The sequence below is a fragment of the Monodelphis domestica genome, chromosome 7 (genome assembly GCF_027887165.1).
Source record: "Monodelphis domestica isolate mMonDom1 chromosome 7, mMonDom1.pri, whole genome shotgun sequence".
Lineage (NCBI taxonomy): Eukaryota > Metazoa > Chordata > Mammalia > Didelphimorphia > Didelphidae > Monodelphis > Monodelphis domestica.
The window spans coordinates 214,715,825-214,743,812 of NC_077233.1; the positions used below are offsets into that span (position 1 = coordinate 214,715,825).

The window sequence follows — 27,988 nt, forward strand, 5'->3', positions numbered from 1 at the left end:
AAAAAAAAAAGAATTGTGTAAACAAATTATAGTATATAAATACCATGGAAAGTTCTATAAAAATCCTTAAGTGGAAAATTTTGGAAGAAATTTGCAAAATTTGCAAAACAATAATAACATTATAAGGGAAATCAATTTCAAAAGACACCATAACTCTCATCATTGCAATGATAAACCAAAAATACAACAGAATGAAGATGAAGGATAAATGATGAACTTAAAATGTAAAGATATATATTTTCAGACTTTGAGAATGTTCACATTTGTTTGCTGAAATATATAGCTATGTACCAATAGCTTAATTTTTCATATTTGTTTTTAATTTGCTCAGCAGTTTGGAAGTGGTAATGGCTGGGAAAGACTAATTATTACGATGCTTGTTAATTTAAAAAGCAAGCTATTAAAAAAGAAAAGTGACAGTAGTAGAAAAGAAAAGAACATCAATGAACAATTCTTTAAAAGAAGAAATGTGTAAGGTAGTGAAGAAATGTACCTGGTACTATTAAGAATTTTATTGTCTGTATATACCAAAGATTCTTAGTAAGAATCTTGACTCAACCACTATATTTGAATAATAATTTTAAAGAAAATATGATAGAAGCTCATCAAATAATGGATGTTGAAATAGGGACAAAAATAAAGGTTTAAAAGTGGGTATTAAGGGAGAATAAATGAAATAGCTCTACCTCTTCTTTTTCTAAAGCAAATGTTATTCAAGCAAAAATTATCATCACAGCCATAATTATGCTTTGTGAATTGATGCCATTTACTATCTTTGGGCTCATAATAACCAACTTTCTATATGTTTCTCCTAAAGGAACCTGTACACTATTTTCCCATTGATTACAACTCCCTTTTATTTTCTAATTTCACTTACAAAGAGAGAGTCATTACTGATCTGGATCAATTCCTCCAGTCATATGTCAATTTATTGGTTGTTGGAAATGAACTTAAGGGTACAAATAGCTAAATTAATGCTTATGCACTCTAAAAATTAGTTTTCTGTACTTATATTCCCTTTTCCATCATTGGGCTACTATCATTGTAAAAGTGGAGGGACATTACTTGGGGCTAAGGACCGTTTTGTATTTTTCTTAGTTTTAAAGGTTGTCAAGGACAAAAAATTCATTATCTAGTGGCCACCTTACAGGCAATGAATCTTTCTCTGTTCTTAGCAAGTCTGTAGCTCAGACAACAGTCAGTCCAGCATAGGGGCCATATATAAGACCTTTTTAGCTTTACAGAACTTATTATAGTTAAAACCCTTGAAAATTGTAAGGGGGCACCTCTCTATATAAAGGATATTTATGGAAGCTACAGATAAGACTTATAATCTGGACAAAAGCAAGTTCTAGTAATTTTACCATATTTCAGTAAGTATAAAATATTTGGAAAGACAAATGTCAGACTTTCAAAATAAACATGGGAATAGGCAGCCAAGTAGCTCAGTGGATTGAGAGCCAGGCCCAGAGATGGGAGGTCCTGGGTTCAAATCTGATCTCAGAAACTTCCTAGCTATGCAGCCCTTGGCAAGTCACTTGACCCCTCATTGCCTAGCCCTTACCACTCTTCTACCTTAGAACCAATACCCAGAATTGAATTGATTCTAAGGCAGAAGGTAAGGACTTTTAAAAAATAAATATTTTTTTTTTCAAAAACATGTAGTCGTATACTCTTGGCCTCATGTAAAAGGATAATTCTAAATACCATCAGCCAACCAATTGAGTGGTACAATACAGATATACCCTAAATAAAGAGCTTCTTACTTTTAGAGGTAGAAAGTAATACAACTTTAGACCAATATAAAAATTGTGTAAAGAAAATAAAAGACTCAACTATATATTAATTTTTATATGCTACTTTAATCAGCAGGCATCTCATAAATACTAGTTGATGGGAGGTTCAAAATATGAAACTAAAGGGTTTTAGAAATGTATGCACATGATCAGTTCTATCTCATTTTAAACAAAGGTCACATGGTCCTATTTGGACAGGAAATTTATCAATAGCTCCATAGTTGTAAGCAGGCCATTAGTTTGATGTGACACTAAGATAGGTTTTTATTGACGTCTTTACATTATTAGTTCACCTATAATCCTGTGCTATGAGAATGAAATATTTTTTACAATGGACTTGTAACAAAAAAAAAGTCTTATAAAATGAAGTCATTATTTTAATTTTTATCCCATGACTTTTATATTATTTGGCTAAATTTTATTTCATCAATGCACCAGGCCTACAGGTTAACTAATAAATTAATGCAGTCATTTGCTACCAAGTTGAAAACTCCAGTTAAAATCTTCTCTTTAAATGTACTTTTTAACAGGAAGAAGGAATTCTTCCCTCACTAAATTTTAAATCTCTGTATACATATCCCTAGTTTAACATTATAACTTTTCAGGACCCATGTGAATAAAAGAGGTCTTAACTCTTACAATGAATCATAATTTCTCCCAGGCTGAACAATTGCCAATGCTTAACCTAACAATCCACTAAGACAATAAGAAATTGCATTTTTACTTCTGTTTCTCACAAGTTTTAGAAGGATCTATTATAATGAGAGATCACATAAAGGTATGTAACTTAGCAACTTTAAATGTAATAAAGAAAAAAGGCCACCAGTATCTCCTAAAATAATTATTATAAGTAGCATTTTCAAACAGGACCATTACTCACTGGCTATTATTTTTTAAGAAAGCTGAAACTAAAAACATTCTACTCAACAGGCTCAAAAATGTGTTAGTTATCAGAAGCAACCAATCAAAGAGGGGGGATCTTTATAGTTTGGCATACAACTCTATTGGATAAGGAATGTGGAGTGAAACGAGTATAATATATAAGTGGAGAGGTGCATATAGTTTCTGTACTGGCTTTGAAAAATACACTTGATGCCTGTTCAACAGAATGTTCTACATATGGAATGAAAAGGGGGAAAAGAGCTTTTTGTTATTATGAACTTTATCTGAGTGGAACCTCCCAATGACACAGATATTTAATCTTTAGTCTAAACTCATATCATTTTGTGGTTCTTTCAGAAATGTTTATCCTCTGAGCATTATCTTTAAGAAAGAATACAAAATATCTATATGAAGTACATTCTCACCCTCCTTTTTATTTCTACATGAAGAAATCTTACTTGGCATTAGTCAAATATCCTGGATGGGGATGGAAAGAGGTGAAGAGAAGACGGTAAGCAAGGACACCTTGAAATAATGCTTAACTAATCACAAAGCAAGTATTTCACAATAAATGGGAACAACTACTAATTAGACCAAAGGAAACAAAGCTGTCAGGGTAGGATAAAAGGATAAAGAGAAATGAGCAGTAATTACTCTTTTACTGTTAGGGAAAGTTGTATAAGCCATAGCTCAATGTTTTTTAACTCCACTTTTAAGTGAATACAGGAACTCATTCAGTCAAATATACTTTTCAATAGTGTATCATAAAGAACAAGAGAGGGAGCAAGTGGGTTTTCTATTGGAGAGTGGGTATTACAGTTACAGGAATGTTTTGTGTTTAATTCTTGAATTTCATAGTCAGGCAAAAGTAGCTATTTACCTAAAATTAAATTAGACTACGTTATTCTTGTAAAAGCTTAATTAGTACACTTAATAGATAAGCCATGATCCCAGATATAATTAGTCATATTTCAGATCTTTAATTTAGTTTTAACTTTAAATCCACTTACATTCTGCTGCTTGGAATAATCTTATGTCCATCTCTAAACCAAGTAACTTGTGGTCTGGGATAGCTGATGATGTGAGGCAAGTTTAGAACTGCAGCACCTCCTTGAAATACAGTTTTTCTCTGATCTGCATCGATGAAATTTCCCATATCTGCAGGAAAAATTTACACCTTTAGAATTCAAAAAATTTTAAGTGGTCAGGGAAGAAAATAATTTTATTTTATGACAAAATCATAGGCGATTTTGTAATAAGATTACCCAGTATCAATAATTAATGTAGATTTTAGTTGTGAAGAGAAATATGAGGCAAAGCCAAGTGCCTTCAATGCACTCTAGAAATGCTAATTAGCAGAACAGTATGCTCTTTGTCTTACTAGAATAATAAAATAAAATATGATTCAAATGAATCTGAGAAATATTATCATCTCAAGTCATAGATACCAGAGATATATTTAAACTTAAAACTAGGGGTCATCTAGATGGCTCAGTGGATTGAGAGCCAGGCTAAGAGCCAGGAGGTTTGGGTTCAAATCTGACCTCATGACACTTTCTGGATGTGTGACCATGGGCAAGTCATTTAACCATCATGGCCTAGCCCATACTGTTCCTGGGCCTTGGAACAAATACACAGCAGTAATTCTAAGGCAGATGGTAAAGGTTCAAAGTTAAAAAAAAAATAAACTTAAAACTAAAAAATATATATTTATTCCTTTTATATTTTATTTAAATGAATTCCTGCACCCAAATATTTATAGCAATTCTTTCTCTTACTCTTGCCCATTCTATTCAATGTTTTTCCTTTTCCTTTTTGATGTGGTGGATAGAATGCTAGACTTATGAAATCAGGAAGAATTGCATTCAAATCCTGCCTCAACCTGCTTTCTAGCTTAATTTTCTTAGTCAATCCATTCAATATTTATGAGCTTTAATTTCATCATCTAAAAAATAAGGACATTAGCACCTCACAAAGATGTGTTTTATGATAATGTATATATGTACATATAAGTATGTAGTTTATATATAAAATATATTAAGTATAAATGTTATATAAATGTATATATACAGTGCTTTATAATCCTTAAATTAATACTTACTGAGAGCTTTTATTATTAGTATCATACCTATTTGGATAAATAGATCTTACTTAAGAAGAAATCATCCTATTTTCATGCCCAATTATTAGTAGAAAAATAAAACAAAGGCAGACTGAGGCATGTTGCTTCCATTTAGTCAGAGTTCCAATGTATACTGCTTTGGTCAGACCACACATGAAGTACTATTTGGGTTTGGGGTCCACATTTAAGAAAAACAAACTGGAGAACATTCTGAGGAAAGTAACCAGAATAGTGACAGAATATGAAACCACATCATATTCAGTTCAATCCAAAAAACAGTTATTAAGTAGCTACTAGATTAAAGAGAAACAAAGAACTGTACTGAGGAGTGGGGACACAAGAACAAAAACATACAAAAAATCTCTGCCATCAAGGGGTTTTTGTTCTATTAAACTAGGCTCTGCCCATGATCTTGGGCTGTCCCCCATGACTTGAATGCTTTTCTCATCTTTACCTCCTGCTTTCCCAGGCTTTATTTAATACTTAATTAAAATCCCATATTACACAAGATGCCTTTCCAAATCTCCTTTAATTCTAGTACCTTCTTTCAATTAATTATTTCCTGATTGTTATATATGGAATTTGTTTGTGTGTTGTCTTTACCCCTTAGGCTCCTAGAAAGGGCAAGGACTGTCTTGTGCTTCTTGTATCCCCAGTGCTTAGCATAGTGCTTGGCACATAGCAGGTGCTTAATAAATGCTTACTGATGAAACAGGCTACCATTTTAAATCCAAAGCATATTATTATCTATCTATTTCTTGAAGGATGTATTAAGGGGATGGGAGGTATTTAGCTTAGAGATGAAAAGACTTAGGAGAGCATTAAAATTAACTTCTTTTGATTATACTACAAGACCAGAACTAGAAGCAATGAGCAAAACTTCAAAGAAGCTGATATTCTTAGAGGTGTCTCCTTACTTTATGATTCTCTACATAATCTTTTCCCCACTCACTTAAAAAAAAAAAACTTCTTGAACTTTCTTAACCAATGCTTAGCATATTTCTCTTTTTCTCTTCAAACTCGCCTATTTTATACATCATTAGCAATAGTTATATACTGTTCTGATCTACTACTCTTAGAAAAGAAAATTTTAAGTAGCTAGAGTTACAGGAGAAAGAACCAGAATTGAAAAAAAATGTAATGCATCAATTTTTCCATTTATTTATGATATTTTGAGGAAAAGCTCTTGCTTTTTTCATTTCCATAATTTAAAGTTTATTTATGCTCTATGATGTCTAGAAATAAATATACATATAATATATATATTTAAGAACTAGGCAGCATATTGTAATTATTAAAAGTTTTTTGACCAGAAAAAAAAATTTCCCTGTGACCAGAAGCTTTTGAGGATAACAAAATAATAAATATTTTAAGTCATTCATTTCTATAAAACACTTATCACAATATTTTGTATATAATAGGTAATTAATACTTGTTGAATTGAAATGAGTTGAGAAAAACACCCTTTCAAATGCTTTTCTGAAAATACAATGAAATCTGGAAGCAAAGGCATAGACTGCAAGTTAAAAAAACTAAATGAAAACATAACAGCTAGAGATCAAAGAGTAAAAATGTGATATAAATAATTAAGCAAGAGAAAGACCAAAGCATAATTTTATAAAATGGGATTTCATACATACTAATGAACTTTTTATCCAGTTAACTTATTCAGATGTGTATAGGGATACTTAACTGCCTTTTTGTTTATAATTACATTTTTCAGTTACTTAATTGAAAATACGTTTTATAAAACTGCTCATCAACAACTGTTGATTGACTCTAATGACCTTCATAATTAAGAAAATTTTGAGTCGTTTGTTGTGATTATAAAATTAGACAATATTTTTGAATCAACACCTGATTGAGTGGTTTGTAACCATGGTAGGTTGTTGGGGTTTTTCCCTTTTCCAAGAAGAATGGGTTTTTTTGGACAGGGGAGGACAAGGATGAGGAAGTGGGAAAGAATAGGATTCATTTTACATAGTAACAATGGATATCACACTCCAAATATGGGATCCAAACATCTGATAAGGAATAAACTAATATCACTAATGAGATCATGAGTCTATTTGATCTGGTCCTTTATAATTCAGCAAAGTTTCATAATGATTTTTCTTTTCTTGCATTTCAATAATAAATTTTTATAATACTAGCAAATATTTATATTGTTCTTATGTTCTAGAGACTGTGCTAAGTGCTTTAAATATTTTATCCCATTTGATCCTTAACAATAATGGTACAAGGTAGGTGCTATTATTGTCCCCACTATACAGATGAAGAAACTGAAACGGGTTATAAATTAATAGAACAAATGAAAGAAATTAGCTCATCTTAAATGATTTTTACAAATATTCTCATTAGAGAAAGTGTTTTAAACTTTTGCAAAGCACAATGCTTTTTATCCTATCCCAAATAAATTCATAATAAAGTATTTTGATTCCTAAAGTAGCAGTTCCTTGGAAAATTAATTTTCTTCCTCATGGATTTACCTAATAATGAATTAGCTAAGTTTTTGCCACATTAATAATATTCATACATGACATATAATAGCCATGGTTTTATGGACCATAGATTTAGAACTGGAAGGGACATCACACCCCCCTCATTGTGGAGAGAAAGAAAATGAGGCCCAAATGTTCGATGATTTACCCAGGGTCACACAGGTAGTGAGGTAGGAGAGATGGAATTTGAAATCACCTCCTTTAACTCCAGAATCATTGTCTTTTCACTGTGCAACAAGGCTTAGAAACTTATAGACAAAGCTCCAAATATTACTTAGGAATCATCTATTCCCAAACCTTAATTGAACAAATAAGTAAATTTGAGAACCAAAGAAGGGAAGAAACTTGTGCAAATCACATATTAAGATAAGATAACCCTGTGCTTTTCAGACATTAGCTCTTTTTAGACAGTTTAAGATCTATTAACTAATGGTATAGTTTAGTATAACAATTACAAATTATTCTATCAAAATATATTTTGTTTTAAAATATTTTTTCTTCAAAGAAAAAGCTAAGAAATATGATCTAGTAGGATGAGAATTAATGCATTTTATTGATACGACACTAACCAACTAAGTTGATCCCTGGGTAAAACAATCTAAAGAGCTTCTAAAGTATTCTGATGTTGAAAAATTTCATTGCCATCAAAGAGTCATTGCATTTACAGTTGACTCAATGATAAAACTTATGATATTTGTAAAAATTAACTTCAATTTGTTTGCAGTACTCCATTTACTTATGTCAGTTAACATTTGTAGACCTTTCAGATGTACACATACATGCAACTTGAACTTCTGATTTTCTTTGCAAGAGTGCTCCCATCCTGTTGCGTACCACACATCGGTAAAACCCAGCATCAGTCCTCTCTAAAGATGGAATAATGTACCTATGGAATACACACACACACACATATACAAAAAAGAGTTAATGTCTAGTAAAGTGATGACACACAAAAAGCATTCAATAAGTTCTTGTAGACTTACTGATTGATAACTGGTAGTAAGTGAGTTCTAAGAGTCTGAAAAGAATTCCCAACCATGAGTTTGTGGAAACCCAAGATATGTTTATTTCCCTAGGCACCTACACATTTATGAATAAAATTCTCAAAACAGTTAAAAAATTTATAAGTTAAAAAATTCACAAAACATATTCTAAGAGATATTGTAAAGTTAAAGAAATTTTATATCCCAGCATTCCTGTATGGCACAATAATAATTTGTCTGTAGTGAAAAATTTTACAGCTAATGTACAAAATTCTCCTTTTGGGTTCTCTAATGCACTTTCCTATGTATTTTTTACAATAAAAGGACATTTTTGAATATTTAGAAATAGATATCTATTTCCATATTTCTTCAATTTAGTCTTATAAATTGTAAGTATTTTAACACAAAGCCTCTTTTTTGATTCTAAGATTATATTTTTTATATGAATGTACACCTTTTTCCTTAAAGTCTAGATTTAGTTCATTCACTGACTTTAAAATGGAATTTTTAATTCACTCCAGGCTGTCATAGTTCAGTTAAGACTTTACCAAAAAGATTACCAAAAAGAAACAAGAAGATTATAAAGTAGGTACTCTGAGGTTTTGGAAGAGATTACGGTCAGAGAAGGCTCAGGTAGATTCAGAACGTAGCACAGCAGATTCCTCCCCTTACCATATTGATAACTAGAGAGGTTTGGGTAGGGAAAGTCACAAGAAGAGACATTAATCCAAATAAAAGGACTGAAACTTTGAGAATAGGCACAGAACTTCCAGGCAAATGTTAAGCTTTTGGACACTTGAAAATAACATTCTTCCCGATACAATACTGAGCTCAAGGTGCAAATCTCTGTTCCAAGAACTAATTTTACAGTCTGGCCAGCCTCTTTAATCCCAAGGAAGTTGTGATTTCCCTGCCTATATCTGCCTAATCATTTTCACAAGCTGGTTCTCTATCAGGTGAGATACAACCAAAGGAATAAACAACACTTTCAGCATATAGGATAAGTAACACAAATTGTTGCCTAGGTGTCTAGGGCAGGAAGCAGGAATCTCATTATCAAAATCATGATAGGATTAGGGGTTGGTCAGTTAAGACAATGGAGAAGATACAGGGACCTGCCAGATCTCTACCAAATTACCTTATAAACAATTTCGATATAACTTGTCAAAATGAATTCTGGAAGAACAGAACCGACAAAAGGATAGAGTGAAGCACCCCACATAACATAGAAGGCTGGTACAAAATATCTACTATGTCTGGGTGGAAGTGGAACACAAAGCCAGCTGCATGAAGGCAGGCCCCACCTTGGCAAGCCAGATAAGCTTTGGGAGTGGCTCAATCAGCAGCAAAGACTTCTGGAGCTCTCAGTCACATATTGTAAGGGGGAGAGGGTCATATGGTTGCTCAAAAGGAAATTATAGGAATTTCTTTGGTAGTTCTATATTCAAGTCTGTTGCATTGCCCATTTACAGACATAGGTGGCTTGGGTCCCAGTCTCAGGGAAAGGAGAAACACTAGCATTCATGAGTGCTTGCATCCACAGAGGTTCATGAGACTGTGGTTACAATTACAAGGCAGAAAAGAGTTTTTGTGGTTTCTCACAGACTAGAACATAGGGCAGGAGAGTATTAAACATACCTTTTCTTAACCCATAAAAACATGGAAGAACTAAAACTTATAGATCCGAAGAGCTAGCTCAGAAGGCAGCTGTACAAAGAACTTAAAGCTTGGGACTGTTCTCCCTTCACCAAGGCTTTTTTGTAGCCATTTTTTAAGTTAAAAGACAAGAAAAAAGGTTGGAAGATGGGAAAACAATAAAAAAGAAACTCAACATAGAAATTTATCTTGGTGACTGGGGTGACCACAACACAAATCAGAAGAAGACAACAAAGTCAATACTCCTACATCCAAAGCCTCTAAGAAAAACAGAAACTGCTTTCATGCACAAAAAGAATTAATAGAAGAGCTCAGAAATATTTCAAAAGTTAAATTAAAATTAAAATTGAGGAAAGAAATGAAAGTGATAAGAAAAATCATGAACAAACTTGACAGTTTAGTAAAGGAGGCACAAAGAAATAATAATGAAAATGATACCTTAATAAAAACAGAATATGCCAAGTTAAAAAAAAGGAGGCACAAAATTCATTGAAGAACTCTTTAAAAGCAGAATTTGTCAACTGGAAAAATATATGCAAAAATTCACTCAAGAAAAGAACTTCTTAAAAGGTAAAATTGGCCATATGGAAAAAGAGGAACAAAAATCTACTGAGGAAAAGAGCTCTTTACAAAAAGTATTTGTCAAATGGGAAAAAAGTACAAAAGCTCACTGAAGAAAATAATTTCTTAAAAATCAGAATTGGGCAGGTAAAAGCTGACTTTTAAGACATGATGAAACAATCAAAGTCAAAACAATGAAAAAATAAAAGAAAATATGAAATATCTCATAGGACAAACAACTGACTTGGAAAATAGATCCAGGAGAGATAATTTAAGAACTATTAGATTATCTGAAAGTCATGATCAAAAAAAGAACTTAAACATAATCTTTCAAGAAATTATTAAGGGCAACTGCCCCAATATTCTAGAACCAAAGGTCAAAATAGAAATTGTAAGAATCCACCAAGCAATTCCTAAATGAGATTCCCAAAGGATCCCAGGATAAAAATCCAAGAAATAGTATAATCAAATCCCAGAACTTGCAGGTCAAGGAGAAAATATTACAAGTAGTCAAAAAGAAAAAACTCAAATATCATAGAGCCACAGAAGGTTTAGCACTCTTTACATAAAAGGACTTGAGGGTTTGGAATATGGTATTCTTGAGGGCAAAGGAGTCAGGACTTCAACCAAGAATCAATAAAATTGAGGACTTTCAAACATTCTTTTGCACAAGACCAGAACAGAATAGAAAATTTGACTCTCAAATACAAGGCTCAAGAGAAAAAAGGAAAAAGGAAACAAAAGACATTCAGTAAGGTTAAACAGTTTACATCCTTACAAGGGAAGATGATTCTTGCAACTCCTAAGAATTTTATCATTATTAGATCAGTTAAGAAGGCACAGGGCAAATGTGGAATTTGAATATGATGGAATGATATCCAAAAATAATAAAATTAAGGGGCAAGAAAGAGGAATGATTTGGGAGAAGGAGAAAGGGAGAAAAACAATGAGGTAAATTATCTCACATAAAAGTAGCATGAAATGGCCTTTGTGGATGGGGAAGATGAGAGGTAGGGAGGGGAGCACTTGAACCTTACTCCCTTTGTAACTGGCTCAAAGAGGGAAGAACATCCCCACTCAGTTGCATATATAAATCTATCCTATCTTACAAAAAAATAGAGGAAATAGATAAGATAAGAGAGGAATAGAAAAAAGGGCAAATGAGAAAATAGGCACTAAACATTTTTGAGGATGTACAGAATGAAAGGAGAGAAAAAAAGGGTAAAAACTGGGGTGAAAGAAAGAAGAAAGGAAGGAAGGAAAGAAGGAAGGAAAGAAGGAAGGAAGGAAGGAAGGAAGGAAGGAAGGAAGGAAGGAAGGAAGGAAGGAAGGAAGGAAGGAAGGAAGGAAGGAAGGAAGGAAGGAAGGAAGGAAGGAAGGAAGGAAGGAAGGAAGGAAGGAAGGAAGGAAGGAAGGAAAGAAGGAAGGAAGGAAGGAAGGAAAGAAGGAAGGAAGGAAGGAAGAAGGAAGGAAGGAAGAAGGAAGGAAGGAAGGAAGGAAGGAAGGAAGGAAGGAAGGAAGGAAGGAAGGAAGGAAGGAAGGAAGGAAGGAAGGAAGGAAGGAAGGAAGGAAGAAGGAAGGAAGGAAGGAAGGAAGGAAGGAAGGAAGGAAGGAAGGAAGGAAGGAAGGAAGGAAGGAAGGAAGGAAGGAAGGAAGGAAGGAAGGAAGGAAGGAAGGAAGGAAGGAAGGTCTAGGACCTATATGTTGTAAGGGGGGAAAAGGGGGTTTTACTATAAAAGGTTAGACTGGGTTATTTAAGAATAGGGTCACCAGGAATTCTATGAAATTCAAAAGAGATTTATATATAATTTATTTACAAAATATAGAAATAGGGAAGTAAGAAATCAGAGAGAGGATAGGATAATATATCTAGCCTATGCACTAAGTATTTGTTTCAACCCCTGGCTCAAATACAGGCAGGGAGTTTAGTCTTTAGCCAGAGAAGCCTTGGCTTTGAGCCGAGGACCTGGGGATACAGGGAGCCTCTCTCAAGAGGACAGGTCTCTCCTGAGGCTGGTCTCTTCAGAAAATCCAAGAAAGGAGTCAGCTCTTTTCACTCACCACATGTTAGTCCAAAGGGAGAGATTCAAGGACAGTCTCACCAGGAAAGGTTTCAGGTCCAGTCAGCAGATCCTTCACCAGCCTCCAACTGGAACTCAGAACTCCAGAAGAAGGCCAAGATTTTTCCAAAGATCTCTCCAAGGAGCTCTGAAGAATCCCTCATAGGAAGTTGTAACTCCCTTTTAAAGACACTTTCTTTTTTTGTCACTTCCTTGCCTTCCTCCATTTTTATGTCTACCAATTAGAGTTGAAGTTTTGCTTAGGACTGCCCAGAGTTCAGTCAGTTTGATTCTGATTCATCACCCACTATTGCACACATGGGTCACAGACCTCCCCCACTCAATAATCAAGTAGGATATTTATACTTTTGGTGATTAAATCTAAAAATGACCAGGGAAATTAATTTAATCTTCACAATCAGGAGAGAGTTAATTCAATCTTTACAATGTACAAAAGTGTTTAATGAAGTTATTTTAATAATGGAAGAAATCAGAAAATGAGGGAATATCTATCAATTGGTGAATGCCTGAGTAAGTTATAGTTTGTGATTGTAATAAATAGTATTGGCTATAAGAAATAACAAGCAGAAGGAGCTCAGAAATACCTGGAAAGATAACATGGGCTGACACAGAATGAAGTAAGCAGAATCAGGAGAATTGAACACAATAACACCAATACTGTATTATGAACAACTATGAATAATGTAGCTATTCTAAGCAATATAATAATCTGAAATAATCCCAAAAGACTCATAATAAAAAATATCATCTGCTTCCAGAGAAAGTACTGATGGAGTCAGAATCTAGACCAAAGCAAAATTTTTTTCATTTCATTTCTTAATTTCATTTTGTTCTTCTTTCCACAAAATGATTAATAAGGGAATATTTTTTTTGCACAATTTCACATGGAAAATCTATATGAGGTTGATTACCATCTGTTGTAAAGATATAAGATATAAGATATAAGGATATAAGCTTTGCTGTAAAGCAGGAGATCCTACAGGACAGAAGTAGGGCCAAGATTCTGGCACTCTGAATAAGGCAGTTTCTGGCAGGCAGTTGCTTCTCTGGAGGAGACAAGGGAGTTGATGGAGTTGTTCTCTGGAAAAGGAGACAGTTAAGCTGCCAGGAGACTGGGACTTTCTTTCAAACAAGTTTTAATCTTCTGGAAGTGGTAGAGAGAGTGGTTAACACTCCACACAGGTGGACTGTGTGAGTGAAACCATTTCTCCCTTTTCTGATCCTGTGTGCTGCTACTGTTTGCTACGGGAACTTCTGCCAGACTCAAGAGGACATCAGTCGGTAAGACTTCCTTTGGCCCTTGTTCCTGTACCTAGAAGTCATTCCCTAATTTTAATATAGTAATTAAGGATTAGTTAGTATGGTCTAGAAAGTAGACTTATAGGTAGAGAAATCATTGGTTAGTGGGGTTTAGTACTCTGACTTTGGGTTTAAGATTAGATCTTCCCAAATCCCTTCCCTTTCTTCCCTTAGCATAAATAGTTAGTTATATTTATTTATGTGTTTATTATTCTATATGTTATTTTGCATCTCAGTAGGAAGAGAGAGAGAAGGAAGAAGAGAGAAAATTTTGAAAGTCATTTATTTTTAATGTTAAAAATAGTTTTTTATTTGTAACAGGGGAAAATAGAATACTAAGAAAAATCAGTGATGATGGGAAGAAGGGATCCCAGGACTTGTGCCATAGAGGGTGACCTGAGTATATTGCCCCATGACAGGGAGATCAATATCTTTGGAGGAGTACCCATAGTATTATGAGTACCATGCTGGAAAGGTTGCAGTCAAGGAAAGAGCAAGATAAACCAGGAGTGAACTTAAAGTAAATTTTCATACTGTGCCTTCAAGCTTAGACCTCTTTGCCCTTCCCCAGTAACAGTTCTGGATATAACATGATGTCAATCTTTGGTCTATGGCTAGATATGTGATATCCAATTGCTAGGCTAAACTCCACTCATAGCACTGGCTCTACAGACTTCAAACCTTTAAGTACAGGTCTGTAACCTACTAATGCAATGAGACATACTTGTTGCTTTGAAAAATGAAAATTCTTGGTTTAAGTATCTCTTGAAATTAGCACTCCTGGTGCCAAATATCCATAGGCTCTTTCAATAGTGGATTGCTCTTAGACTCCAGTTTGTTACTAATGGTACCAAAATTTTGACCAAAGGGAATTTCTCATGGGTAGTTTATGTGGAATTCTGTATAACAGGTCAGGCTGACTGATGGACCAACAACTATTTCACATAACCATCATTAGATATTGTGAATTGACTTCCACATGAGTTCAAGGGCACACTAGTATTACTCCCAAGTCTCCCTCAGAACTGAGATTGTTACAGATAGATTTTCCATATTCAACAAGAGGTAATATCCATAATGGGATTTTTTCAGCTTCTTCCATATGGTGAATATAGTAATGGAAGAGAGTAGTTTTTTTTTTTCTCTGATGCATCAAGTTTATGAGAATTAGCTACCCAATGATAATAAATTTACCTAAGTAAAGAGGTCACTGACTGGTCTGCTCTGAGTCCTTTATCATCTTCAGTCATGACTAATACTTGTGGCAAACTTCTCCCACCCTCTATGTCATCACTTCTCCAGTTCACCTGCCAGGGAAGATTATATGACAGGAGGAAGTAGTATAGCTTAGGGGTTATCATGTTCTGTGGCCAATATAGGTAAAGGCGATGCCCCACTATATTTTCCCACCCCCCACATTGACTACTCCTTTGATGTTATTCAGTTGTTTCAGTCTTGTCTGAATCTTTATGATCCCATTTGAGGTTTTCTTGGCAAAGACACTGCAGTGGTTTGCCATTTCCTTTTCTAGTTCATTTTTACAAGTGAGGAAACTGAGGTAAACAGGATTAAGTGATTTGCCCAGGGTCACATAATTAGTAGTGACTGAAGTCAGATGTAAACTCAGGAAGAAGAGTCTTCCTGATTCTAGGCCCTGTACTCTATTCACTGAGACACCTAGTTGCTGCCATTGATTAACCAACTTGTTTCCAAATGTTGACAATGAATTAATTATTAGGTACATTCAATTTCCAAAATAAGAAAGTAATTGTCTTCCAAAATTTTCTATAAACCAAAAAATCTCAGAAAAAAGTAATATATACTAGATATAGAGGAACTAAAGCCCTATCCATAAGAAAAAACCCCTACAAAATGTAATTTTAAAAACTCATCAAATAACATCAGACAATAATCTGCACTCAGCACTCCTATCCTACAACCCATTGCAAGTACAGGCATTGCAACTTAGCTTGAAGTGGTAGCCTTGTGCAATTTTCCCCACAAGAGGGACAAGATTTTCTACACATATAATAGAGAAGAAGTCTCAAACACTGATCTTATCCAACCATGTGAAGGAAAGGGGGAGCAATTGGATGTAAGAAATAGAAGAGGTATCTAGAAGAGAGAGCTTCAACATACAAAGAAAAGGGAAGAGAAATGTCATGAGGGTCACTGTTTTCACCTTAAAGTTTGTCCTTGCAAGAGAACTGAGGCTATGTCTTTGTCACCTCCAGTTTGAGAGGGCCATAGACAATCAACCTATCGAAGGTTCAGGGAAGGCTATTGAATAGTAAGAGGAAGAAGAGTGGGTAAAAAGTGAGAAGTTATAAGGAACACAAGGGAAGGCAGGAAGACCAAAAGTACAAGAGAAAACACCTAACTACAAACCTAGCTCCTAGACAGATAACTAACAGAGAAATGGCAGACTAAAGAAAAAATGAGTAATAATTTGAAGGTAGGTTAGAAAACAATGAAAATCAGAGTAGGAAAGGAAATGAACTTTAAAATCTTTGGCAAAACCAAACATTTTAAGCATAATCATTAAACACCAGCAAGAAATTCCAGAATGGTTTAAATGAGTAATAAAACTTTCAAAATAAGATTTTAGGAACTTAATTTTAATTTTAGATTTTTTTTTGTCTTTGTAGGCTCACAAAGTAGCCTTTTGAAAATAGTTTGAATATTTTAAAATATTCAATATTCAAAACAGTTGAATATTTGAAAATAGTTTGTTCATGCATAAACAAAAATAAATAAATTATAATTTATATTGTATAACACCCAGAATTTTAACCAATAAACAAAAGAAAGCCATATTCTGATTATAATATTATTTAATAATAGTGGCATGGATCTATCAATAAAGATAGATAAAAAAAAGTGTGCCTCTATTTCTCCCAAAAACTGTAAAGGAAGAGTCTTTTATATACAAAGTTGCATCTTCCTTCTGATTGGCCTCATAGTACATCTTTTGCACCAGCTCTGATTGGTGGATATTTTAATAAGGAGGTGGGTTTGGAGATCTCAACTCCTCCCCCATTACTCAACTACAATTTCATTGTAGCTAGCCAGATGTGGCTGAACCATTTCTCTCTGGCACTTAAGAAATGGCATTTTTGTTTATAAGACAGAAGAAGAGTAGGGGTCCTTGCCCTGCCTTTCAGATAAATAAAAGGCATGAATCTCTGCTCAGGTTTGGTATCTGACCATGCCTTAGAGGTCTGGGAGTAATTAACTAACTCACTTAAGTTCTGGAAGAACTGTCTGACTTTAAGAGATTGGGGTCTAAGGAAACAAATGGAATCACATAGAAATATGGGTAATAAAAAATACAACCCGATATTAATTTTCCCAGGTAAAAGCCATAGTTCCTAAGGTATCTCAAAATATTTGCAATAAATTTCTCTGATAAAGGTGTCACATTTGAGATTGTTAAGAAAATGATTCAAACTTTTAAAACTATGAGCCATTACTAGGAAAACTGAGAAGCAATCTGGCAGAAACTAGATATAGAGCAATATCCTAAACCATTTACCAAGAAAATGTCAAAATGCATAAAATGACCTAGATGTAATGGGTAATATGTCATAAGTAAATTAGAAGAGCATGGAATATATTACTTATCAGATTTATGCATAGGAGAATAATTAATGAATAAATAAGAGATAGAGAACATGAGATATAAATAGATAATTCTGGTTACATTAAGTTTTAAAAGTGTTTGTATAAATAAAACCAATGTAGCCAAGATTAAAAGGAAAGCAGTAAATTTGGGAGAAATTTTATAGATAGTTTCTCAGAGAAAGGCCTCCTCTCAAATATACAAAAAATTGAGTCAAAATTATAAAAATAAGAATCATTCCTCAATTAACAAATGGTCAGAGGATATGGACAAACAGTTTGGGGAAGAAATCAAAGCTATCCTTAATCAAGTGAAAAAATGTTCTCAATCATTTCTGATTAGAGAAATACAAATTAAAGCATCTTTGAGGAACTGACTCACACCTATCAAACTGGCTAAAATAATAGAAGGAGAAAATGTCAAAGGCTGGAGGGGATGTACAAAAATTGGGACACTAATATACTGTTGGTGGAATTGTGAATGGATTCAATTATTTTGGAGAGCAATTTGGAGTTATGCCCAAAGTGTTATAAAACCTTTGACCCAGCAATACAATGACTAGGTCTGTTTTCCAAGCAAATCAAGGATAAAAGGGAAAGAACCTATATTTTCTAAAATGTTTATTTCAGTTTTCTTTGTGGTGGCAAAGAATTGGAAATTAAGGGGATTTCCATCAATTGGGGAATAGCTGAATATGTTTTGGTATATGAATATGATAGAAAACTACAGTGCTTTAAAAAATGATGAGCAAATTGATTTTGTAAAAACATGGGAAGACTTAAATGAAATAATGAAGAGTGAGATGAGCAGAACCGAGAGAATATTATTCAAAGAATAATTGTGAATGCTAAGTTATTCTGAGTAATATGAACATTCATATCAATTACAAAGAATTTATGAAGGAAAATGCTATCCACCTTCAGAGAAAGAAATGTTTTATGGAAATATCTACATATAGTGCGATAGATAGATAGATAGATAGATAGATAGATAGATAGATAAAATGTTGGTTTTTCTCTAATGTCGAGTTGGGAGGCATTATATAATCAAAGGGGACGAACAGTTTTCAAAGAAAACTCAAGCTATTAACAATCATATGAAAAAAAAAAACATCAAACCACTAATAATTCAAGAAAGGCAAATTAAAGCAACTTAAGGATCTACCTCAAACCCATCATTCTGGCAAAGATGACAAAAAGAGGAAAATGGTAAATGTAGGAGGGATTGTAGGAAAACAGGCATACTAATGCTATGAATTTGTTCAGGTATTCTGGAAAGCATTTTGAAATTATGCCTAGAAAGTTAACAAACCATGCATACCCTTTATCCTAGCCAAGGAAATTATTACCAGGCCCATACCACAAAGATCTCAAAGAAGAGGAAAAGGATCTGTGTGTAGTGAAATATAAATGTACTAGAATATTATTATGCCTTAAGAAATGCTGAAATAGATTATTTCAGAGGAAATTGGGAAGACCTTTAAAAATTGCTGTGAAGTAAAGTGAGCAAAAATAGAAGCATTTATGCAATGACAACATCATTACAGAGGAAAACAACTTTGAAAAACTTTAGAACTCTAATTCAATGACAAATCACAAGTCCAAAAGACTAAATATGAACTATGTCACTCCATTCCTGCAAGTATAATTTACAAACTCAAAGACATATACATTTGTATATATGCTATACATACAAATAATGTGTTATTTTGCTCAAATATGTAAACTATATATTGAGAACTTTCTTTTTCTGTTTTTGTTTTATTTACCCACTTGGGGGTAGTCAGAAAGAGAGAAAAATAAACAATGCTTAACTTGAAAAATAATAAACTATTAAAGAATTGCAAATGCAATATTATAGTAATTAATGAGAAATCTGTCCACAACTCTTCGTTATAAATATCTAGTATTTAATAATGAAATCTATAGCTTAACCTCCAGAGAAAAACACCATGCTAAAACTATAAAACACATCATGATTAAATTCCATAATTTCTACAAACAGATCTGACTAATAGACAAAAGAAAGACTTTCAGCTATTACAGGACAGAAATTCTAATGATTAGTTTACTATCATAAGAAATTGAGAAATAAAATGCAAAAGAACATTCCAAAAAACAAAGTCACTCCATCTGCAACCAAAAAATATGTATCCTACTAAGCTTTAGTTAAAATTCAAGGGAAGAAAAATAAATCTTTAATAAAAAAGAATTCATCAATTAGTAATCATTCATTGAATCATTAAGGGCTAAATGTTCCTGCCAACAATCTAGTGATAAATAGACTATTAAACTTTAAATTCTTCAAAAAGAAAACTATGAAAAAATTAAGTACAATTATTTTAAATAACACAAGGTAATATATATGTGCATATCCTGATGTTTCTTTAAAAAGAAAATAAATAGAAGGATAAAATAATAAAATGGAATTGAGTATAGGAAAGGCCCTCTTAGTCAGGGTGATAATAAATTCAGAGAACTTAAAAAACCAGGAGTAGGAAAGGAAAAAGTAAAATTAATACATAAGGGTAGACTAAATCATATGATTCTCTATAAGTGAATCATTGATAACACAATGGGAATTATGTGATTGAAAGGATAGAAGGTAAGAGACAGAGGGGAACTAGAGATGTATCCCCTTCCAGTCCACATATGAGCAGAAAAGGGATAGTAATTATTTTATTCTCTCAACAATAAACTTTCATAGGGCTTTTCCTGGTCCCCTAGTTGTTATTACCTTTTCTTCCAGATAACTTTGTATATAGGTATCATCTATGTTATTTAAGGGTGGGGACTGATTTAAGTAAAATTAATTAAATTATCCTGCTCCACCTAAAACAAATAATATGAACATTTAACACTAGCCAATACACTTTTCTTTGGCACTCCAAGATTAATTTTGGATTTTAAAAAGGAGGAGTTTTGCTATTAAGTTTGAAATCACCCTCTGATGAATTAAGTTGTGATTCACCTCAACATCTGTTTGAATTAAGGACAAACAAAGCCTGGCTATCTGCCAACAAACTACATAAAATAGTGGGATAAAAGAATGCTAGTGGGGAAGCATGCTCATTCTGAAGCCATTCTGACTACTTCGTGCCCAGAAGACCCACCTCTTGCCCACAGTGAGATTAGGAAGAACTTTGGAAAGGGACATCACTAAAAATATAAATTTGGATCACCAGAGGAAGTGGGAGGTTTTTTTAACCTTAACAATTCTATACTCTCCATATATTTATCAGGTGAGACTATACCTCAACTATTCACATAAATAAGACCTGTACTCTTCCTTAGGCACAATAGTCAATCTGTTTTGCTTGGCAAGAAACCTGGTCACATCCTCTGGGGCCTGTTTCAGGCTACATGGATTCCAAGATTCCATTGTGAGGTGAACCAAAGGAGATTTCTTGGCAAACAATGAACCAGTGAATGAAGGGCAGAAAGAGAGTAGAGGATTTCAGTCTCAGTCTCAGAATTCTTTGCTGGAAGGAAGAATTTGAGCTTCAAAATGCCCAGGGATTATAGTACTTCAGGGTATTTCTAGAAAAGTTTATAGTAGTTTTTGCATCAGGAGTCAAGAAAAGCCTGGGCATAGACTCAAAGCACTACATATAGCTCAACAGAAGGAACAATTATACCAAAGCTAAGGTAAACAACCTGAAAATTTAGGGAAAGGACTTCCAAGAGCTGAGAGTGACCCCTCTGGTACATATGCTTTCCAAGACTGAGCCCACTTTCCCCTGGACTCTATGCACTAGTGAGAGGATGAACTATAGACTTTTGGGGGGATGTTAAATAAATACCCATTTCTAAAAGAAAATTTTAGAACAAATTGAAGGAAAAGGGTTGTTTCATTTCTTTATTTGCATACTTGGAGCACAGCAAAGTACTTAATAAATATTTACTGATTAATTGAACAAAGGGGAATGAGGGAATGGAGCTGAGGCAGAAGACATCAAAAGAGCAACTGAGGGAAGGGAGAAAAGAAAAAAATTCTTGTTCCTGAAGAGAAAATGAAGGCACAATTTAAAACTATGGGAGAGGGGTAAGGAGAAAATATATATCTGTAGTAAGAAATAATCACTTTCATGTTACATCTAGATGTTTACTCATTAGGAGACCACTTTGGCTGAGAAGGGCTGTATCTTTCAAGACTGCATTACTAGGAAACTGATGGAAACAAGAAGACCCCAAAGGGCAAATAGCATGTATGCACTGAGGGTGGAGAAAGATATAGAACCAAAGATAGGAAATTCTGGTCTTGGGAGTAGTCAGTGATAATGGTGAAGGGTGAGTCTATTCACCTTAACCTCTTGCTTAATAGAGCTGTATCCACAGCAACAATTCTTAGTAGAAACCAATGAATCCCCATGAGGGCTATCCTCACATCGCCCTTTTATGTCCATATTCTACATGTATTTCTTTTGTAACATGACAGATGCAAAAAAGTATTATACAATTGGGTAAGAGGAGCTACTTGTCAAGAGTTTCATTTGAGACACAAATACACTAATGTGAAGGGATGTGGTATTTCATTATAGTACATATTAACCCCCTAACAAGTCAAACATTGCCAGATCCACTGGGCATTATTTTTCAGAAATATTCATTTCACTATTGACAAAATACATGACTACTGGAATTGGAAGGCATTTAACAAGGTTACAATGAATTGGGACAGATATAATGGATCATTCATCATGAAAGTCCATAAACTAAAGATTGTAAAATTTGTAGTCACTAAATCAGTAAGTAATTAGAATTAATTTTGCCACCATCAGGAAAGGGATGTTACTTGTGCCCAGTTGTTATCAAGCCAATTAGCCTTGATTACCTTAAACTGGGCAAAGATGCTATTGTAAGATCCCCTATGCCTTCTCTTGTATCTGTAGAACCTTTCTGACAAATGTCAGGATTACAAGTTCCAGTTTAGGCAGAATAAGTGAAACTGTAGCAGAGTTCTGGACATTAAGACAGTAGATCATTATAAGACTATATGCATATTTGGTTACAGGGAAGAAGGCAGGACTGGAAGAGATGAATTAATGATATTTATCCCTTGTGTCAATCTTAGGCTTGTGTATGAATAAAGAGTATTACAACACTGTAGGAGCAAACATGTTAGTGCAACTTAGCATGCTTAGCTAAGACTCTAAGCCGGAGATCATTGATCAATACAGTGCCAAACCACTGCCAGCCCCCAGAGAGCAACAACAACATTTTCATAGGAATATTAGATGGCAGCTTAGAGACAGAAACAGCTTAGACTTCTGTAAACCCTTCCTCACCAAATCAAAAACACAATGCTTTCAGGGGATTGAAAACCAAATCTACCAACAGGACAGTCTATGGAACCCTCATCTTAGACCCAACTTAAAAGGTACACATTCCAAAAAGCCTAAATTCTAGAAAACCTGGATTTAAGGGGAATGACGAATGAAATTTCCAGGACCCCTCCCCCAACTACAATGTTAAGCCTCCAGTAATGGCTGGAATCTCTGGGCAGGCAAGGGTGCTAGTCTGAGGGAGTACATTGCTGGCAGAACTGTGCCAGACTCAGGGTGTAGAACACGGGCAGTAAAGAGGCAGCTGTAGGAGAAGCTAAGAGCAGGCAGCCTAGCTATAACCAAGAAGCACCATCTTGTCTCCCCCCCTTCCGGAGGTTTTGGCCTCAGGACACAGCCAGCTTTGAAGATGAACTCCGCCCTGGCTCAATCTTATCAATAGGGCAGATAAGAAGCCTTCAGAGGGCAGGGAAGCTCAAGCTCCAACACCCTTCCCCCATAGACTGGTCTGAGAGCCTTGCTGACTAAGCTCTAAGGGCAAAGACTGCAACAAACTACAGGCAACAAAAACTCAATTACAGGGCAGGAAGCCCAGCTAATTTTCAGCTTCTGCTATTAGCTGAGGAAGGTCTGACTAATCTGATCAATCAGTAGAACAGAGAAGAAGCCCTTCAGGAAAAAACAGCCGAAACCCACATATCCAGCATAAAATGAGAGGAACAAGAGTACAGGAAATAACAGTGGGGAAAAAAAGGGGAAAATATAAGTAAACAACAGGAAAAAGAAAAAAAGAAATTACAATCAACTGCTTCTATCCAGGCAATGAACAAAGAGCAAAGGGAACAGAGGATTATAAAGTAACACCAAGAAAAATACAGAAATTCCAGCAAATTGGACACAGGCTTTGGAAGAACTCAATATACAATAAAAAAAAAAAACAAATAAGAGAGTCTGAAGACAACTGGGAAAAGAACTTAAAAAAACAAAATAAATCATCTGGAAACAGAAAATAGTGTCTTGAAAGACAAAATTAATCAGCTTGAAAATGAGGCAAAGAAGATAAAAGATGATCTCTAAAAAAATCAGACCAGAAGGAGAAGGATGAGCAAAAAGCCAGGGATGAAATTCATTTTTTAAAAACTAGAATCCAACAACTAGAAGCACATGACTTCACAAGGCAGAAGGAAACTATAAAAGAAAATCAAAAGAATGAAAAAATTGAGGAAAATATGAAACACCTCCTCCATAAAATGGAAGATGTAGAAAACAAGTCCATGAGAGACAACTTAAGAATCATTGGTCTATCAGAAGATCATGGCAAAAGAAAAAGGCTGGACATCATTCTATAGGAAATTATCCAAGAAAACTGCCCCAACATTCTAGAGCAAGAGGGAAAAGTGGAGATTGAAAGGATCCACAGAGCACCTCCTGTACTTAATCAACAACTGACAACACCCAGGAATGTTATAGCCAAATTCCAGGACTACCAGAACAAGGAAAATTATTACAAGCTGCTAAGAAGTCATTCAGATACCATGGGACCACAGTTAGGATAACACAGGATCTGCCTGTATTTCCATTGAAGGACCGAAAGGCATGGGATATGATATTCTGGAAAGCAAGGTAACTAGGTCTATAACCAAGAATCAACTACTCAGCAAAACTGACCATATTCTTGCAATGGAAAGTATGGTAATTTAATAATAGAAGACTCCCAAGCATTTATAAAGAAAAGAACAGACATTAATAGAAAAATTGATGCCCAAACATAGAACTCAAGAGAATCACCAAAAGATAATTAAGAAAAAGGGGGAAAAAACCCTTTTCTTAAGAGACCCAATAAGTTAAAAATGATTTGTATCCCTTTAAAAAAAGAGGATATTGGGTAGCTAGAAGAATTTTACTTGGAACAAACAGTGACAAACTGTATAGGATGAAATGCTAAGACATGTATATATGAGGTAAAGACATATAGATGAGGTAAAGAGAACTAAAGATGAGGCAAAGGAGATGAGAGATGAGGTAAAGAGAATGAAAGATGACCTCCAAAGAAAATCAGACCAGAAAGAAAAGGATGACCAAAAAGCTAGGGATGAAATCCAGTCTTTAAGGACCAAACTACAACTAGAATGAAGTGACCTCACAACGCAGCAGGACACTATAAAACAAAAACAAAAGAATGAAAAATTGAGGAAAATATGAAGCATCTCATTCACAAAACAGAAGATTTAGAAAATTGTTTGGGGAGAGATAACTAAAGAATCATTGGTCTACCAGAAAAATGACAAAAGAAAAAGCCTGGACATCATACTACAGGAAATTATCCAAGAAAACTGCCACAATATTCTAGAACAAGAGGGAAAAGTGGTGATTGAAAGAATCCACAGATCATCTCCTGTACTTAATCCCCAACTGACAATACCCAGGAATGTTATAACCAAATTCAAGAACTATCAGACCAAGGAAAAATTATTACAAGCTGCCAAAAAGAAATCATTCAGATACCATGGAACCACAGTAAGGATAACACAGGATCTGGCTGTATCTACACTGAAGGACAAAAGGCATTGACTATGATATTCTGGCAAGCAAGGGAACTAGGTCTACAAACAAGAATCAACTACACAGAAAAACTGACTATATTCTTACTGGGAAAAGAAGAATTCCAAGCATTTGTAAAGAAGAGGCCAGGCCTGAACAGAAAATTTGATGCCCAAGCACAGAAATCAAAAGAATCATGAAAAGGTAATTAAAAGAGGGAAAAAAGAAAAACATAACAAAACAAAACAAAATTTTAAGAGACCCAATAAGTTAAAATGATATCTATCCCTATAAGAAAAGAAGTCATTGGAAACTTTAAAAAATTATTATTATTACCTGGGTGGCTAGAAGAATTACACTTAGAGGGAACAGTGACAAACTGTATAGGATGAAATGACAAGACATTAAAAGGTATATATATATATATATATATATATATATATATATATATATATATATATATATATATATACATAAATACATATACATGTGTGTATATATATATATTATATCTATATATATAACTAGAGTTTTAAAAAGAGATTAATACTAAAAGAAATGGGAAAAGAAACAAAAAGGGGTAAATTTATATGTCACAAAGAAGCTCATGGCAGGAGGGGAAGAACATCAATACACTGGAAGGGTAAAGAGGTTGTAGATAGGAAATACTCAACTCTTACCTGCATTGAAATTGACCCAAACAAGGAAGAACAACCCAAACGATTGGGGCAGAGAATAGATTTGTGCCCTATAAGGAAGTAAAAGGATAACAAATGGACTGGTGGGGAGGGAAGCAGTACAAGGGAGGGAGAGGGTGATGGGTAGTTTTTAAAAAACTACAAAGAAAATAATGGGGGAATAAGAAGGGAGGGGGTAGAAAGGGAAGTAAAATAAGGGTGGGAACCAGGGGGATTGATTAAAAAGGAGTAGAAGGAAATAGTGAAAGAAGAAAAGGCAGGACTAGGCATAGAAATCAAAATGCTGAGAAATACATTGCTGGTAATCATAACTCTGAATGTGAATGGAATGAACTCACCCATAAAACACAAGCAAATACCAGAGTGGATTAGAATCCAAAACCCTACCATATGCTGTCTACAAGAAACACATGTGAGAAAGGTAAACACGTATTGGGTAAAAGTAAGAGGATGGAGCCAAATCTATAGGCATCAACTGATAAAAAGGAGGCAGGAGTCGCAATCATTCTATCTGACAAAGCCAAAGTAAAAATAGATCTAGTTAAAAGAGATAGAGAAGGTAATTGCATCCTGATAAAAGGCAGTATAGACAATGAGGATATATAAGTACTCAACATGTATCCACCAAATGGCATAGCATCCAAATTTCTAAAGGAGAAACTAGGGGAGCTCAAGGATCAAATAGATAGAAAAACTATACTAGTGGAAGACCTGAACCTTCCTCTATCCAAACTAGATATATCAAACCAAAAAATAAATGAGAAAGAGGTAAGAGAAGTGAATTAAATATTAGAAAAATTAGAGTTAGTAGATATATGGAGGAAAATAAATAGGGACAAAAAGGAATACACCTTCCTTTCAGCAGCACATGATACATTCACAAAAATTGGCCATGTATTAGGGCATAAAAACATTGCAAACAGGTGCAAAAGAGCAGAAATAATAAATGCAAACTTCTCAGATCACAATGCAATGAAGATGATAATTAGTAAGTGTACATGGAGAGGTAAATCAAAAATTGGAAATTAAACAATACAATCTCCAAAACTAGTTAGTTAAAGAACAAATCATAGAAACAATTAATAACTTCATTGAAGAAAATGACAATGATGACACATCCTTTCAAAACCTATGGGATACAGTCAAAGCAGTACTCAGGGGGAAATTTATATCCCTGAATTCATATATTAGCAAATAAGAAGGGCAGAGGTCAATGAATTGGGGATGCAAATTAAAAAAACTACAAAGTGAACAAGTTAAAAATTCTCAGAGGAAGACTAAATTAGAGATCCTAAAAATCAAAGGAGAAAATAATAAAATGGAAAGTGAAAGAATTATTGATTTAATAAATAAGACTAGAAGCTGGTACTTTGAAAAAACAAATAAAATAAACAAAGTACTGGTCAGTCTTATTAAAAAAAGGAAAGTAGAAAACCAAATTGACAGTATCGAGGATGAAAAGGAGACCTGACCTCTAATGAAGAGGAAATTAAGGAAATTATTATACCCAAGTATATGGCAACAAATATGGCAATCTAGGTGATATGGATGAATATTTACAAAAATATAAATTGCCTAGACTAACAGAGGAAGAAATAGATTACCTAAACAACCCCATATGAGAAAAAGAAATTGAATAAGTCATCAAAGAAAAAAATCCCCTAAGAAAAAAATCCCCAGGTCCAGATGGATTCACAAATGAATTCTATCAAACATTCAAAGAACAACTAATCCCAATATTATCCAAACTATTTGACAGAATAAGAAAAGAAAGAGTTCTACCAAATTTGTTTTACAATACAAATATGGTACTGATTCCAAAGCCAGGCAGGTCAAAAACAGAGAACGAAAACTATAGATCAATCTCCTTAATGAATATAGATGCAAAAATCTTAAAGAGGATACTAGCAAAAAGACTCCAGCAAGTCATCACAAGGGTTATTCACTATGACCAGGTAGTAT

General features: G+C 34.2%; 1 protein-coding gene across 1 annotated transcript in view; it reads right to left on the minus strand.

Moving 5' to 3' along the window:
- SDK1 (sidekick cell adhesion molecule 1) overlaps positions 1–27,988 on the minus strand; it is a 1,320,044-nt gene that overhangs the window by 823,116 nt on the left and 468,940 nt on the right. Inside the window, 2 exon segments of the mRNA XM_007498416.3 lie at positions 3,689–3,836; positions 8,081–8,187. Of these exon segments, the coding sequence (XP_007498478.2) occupies positions 3,689–3,836; positions 8,081–8,187 (255 nt within the window).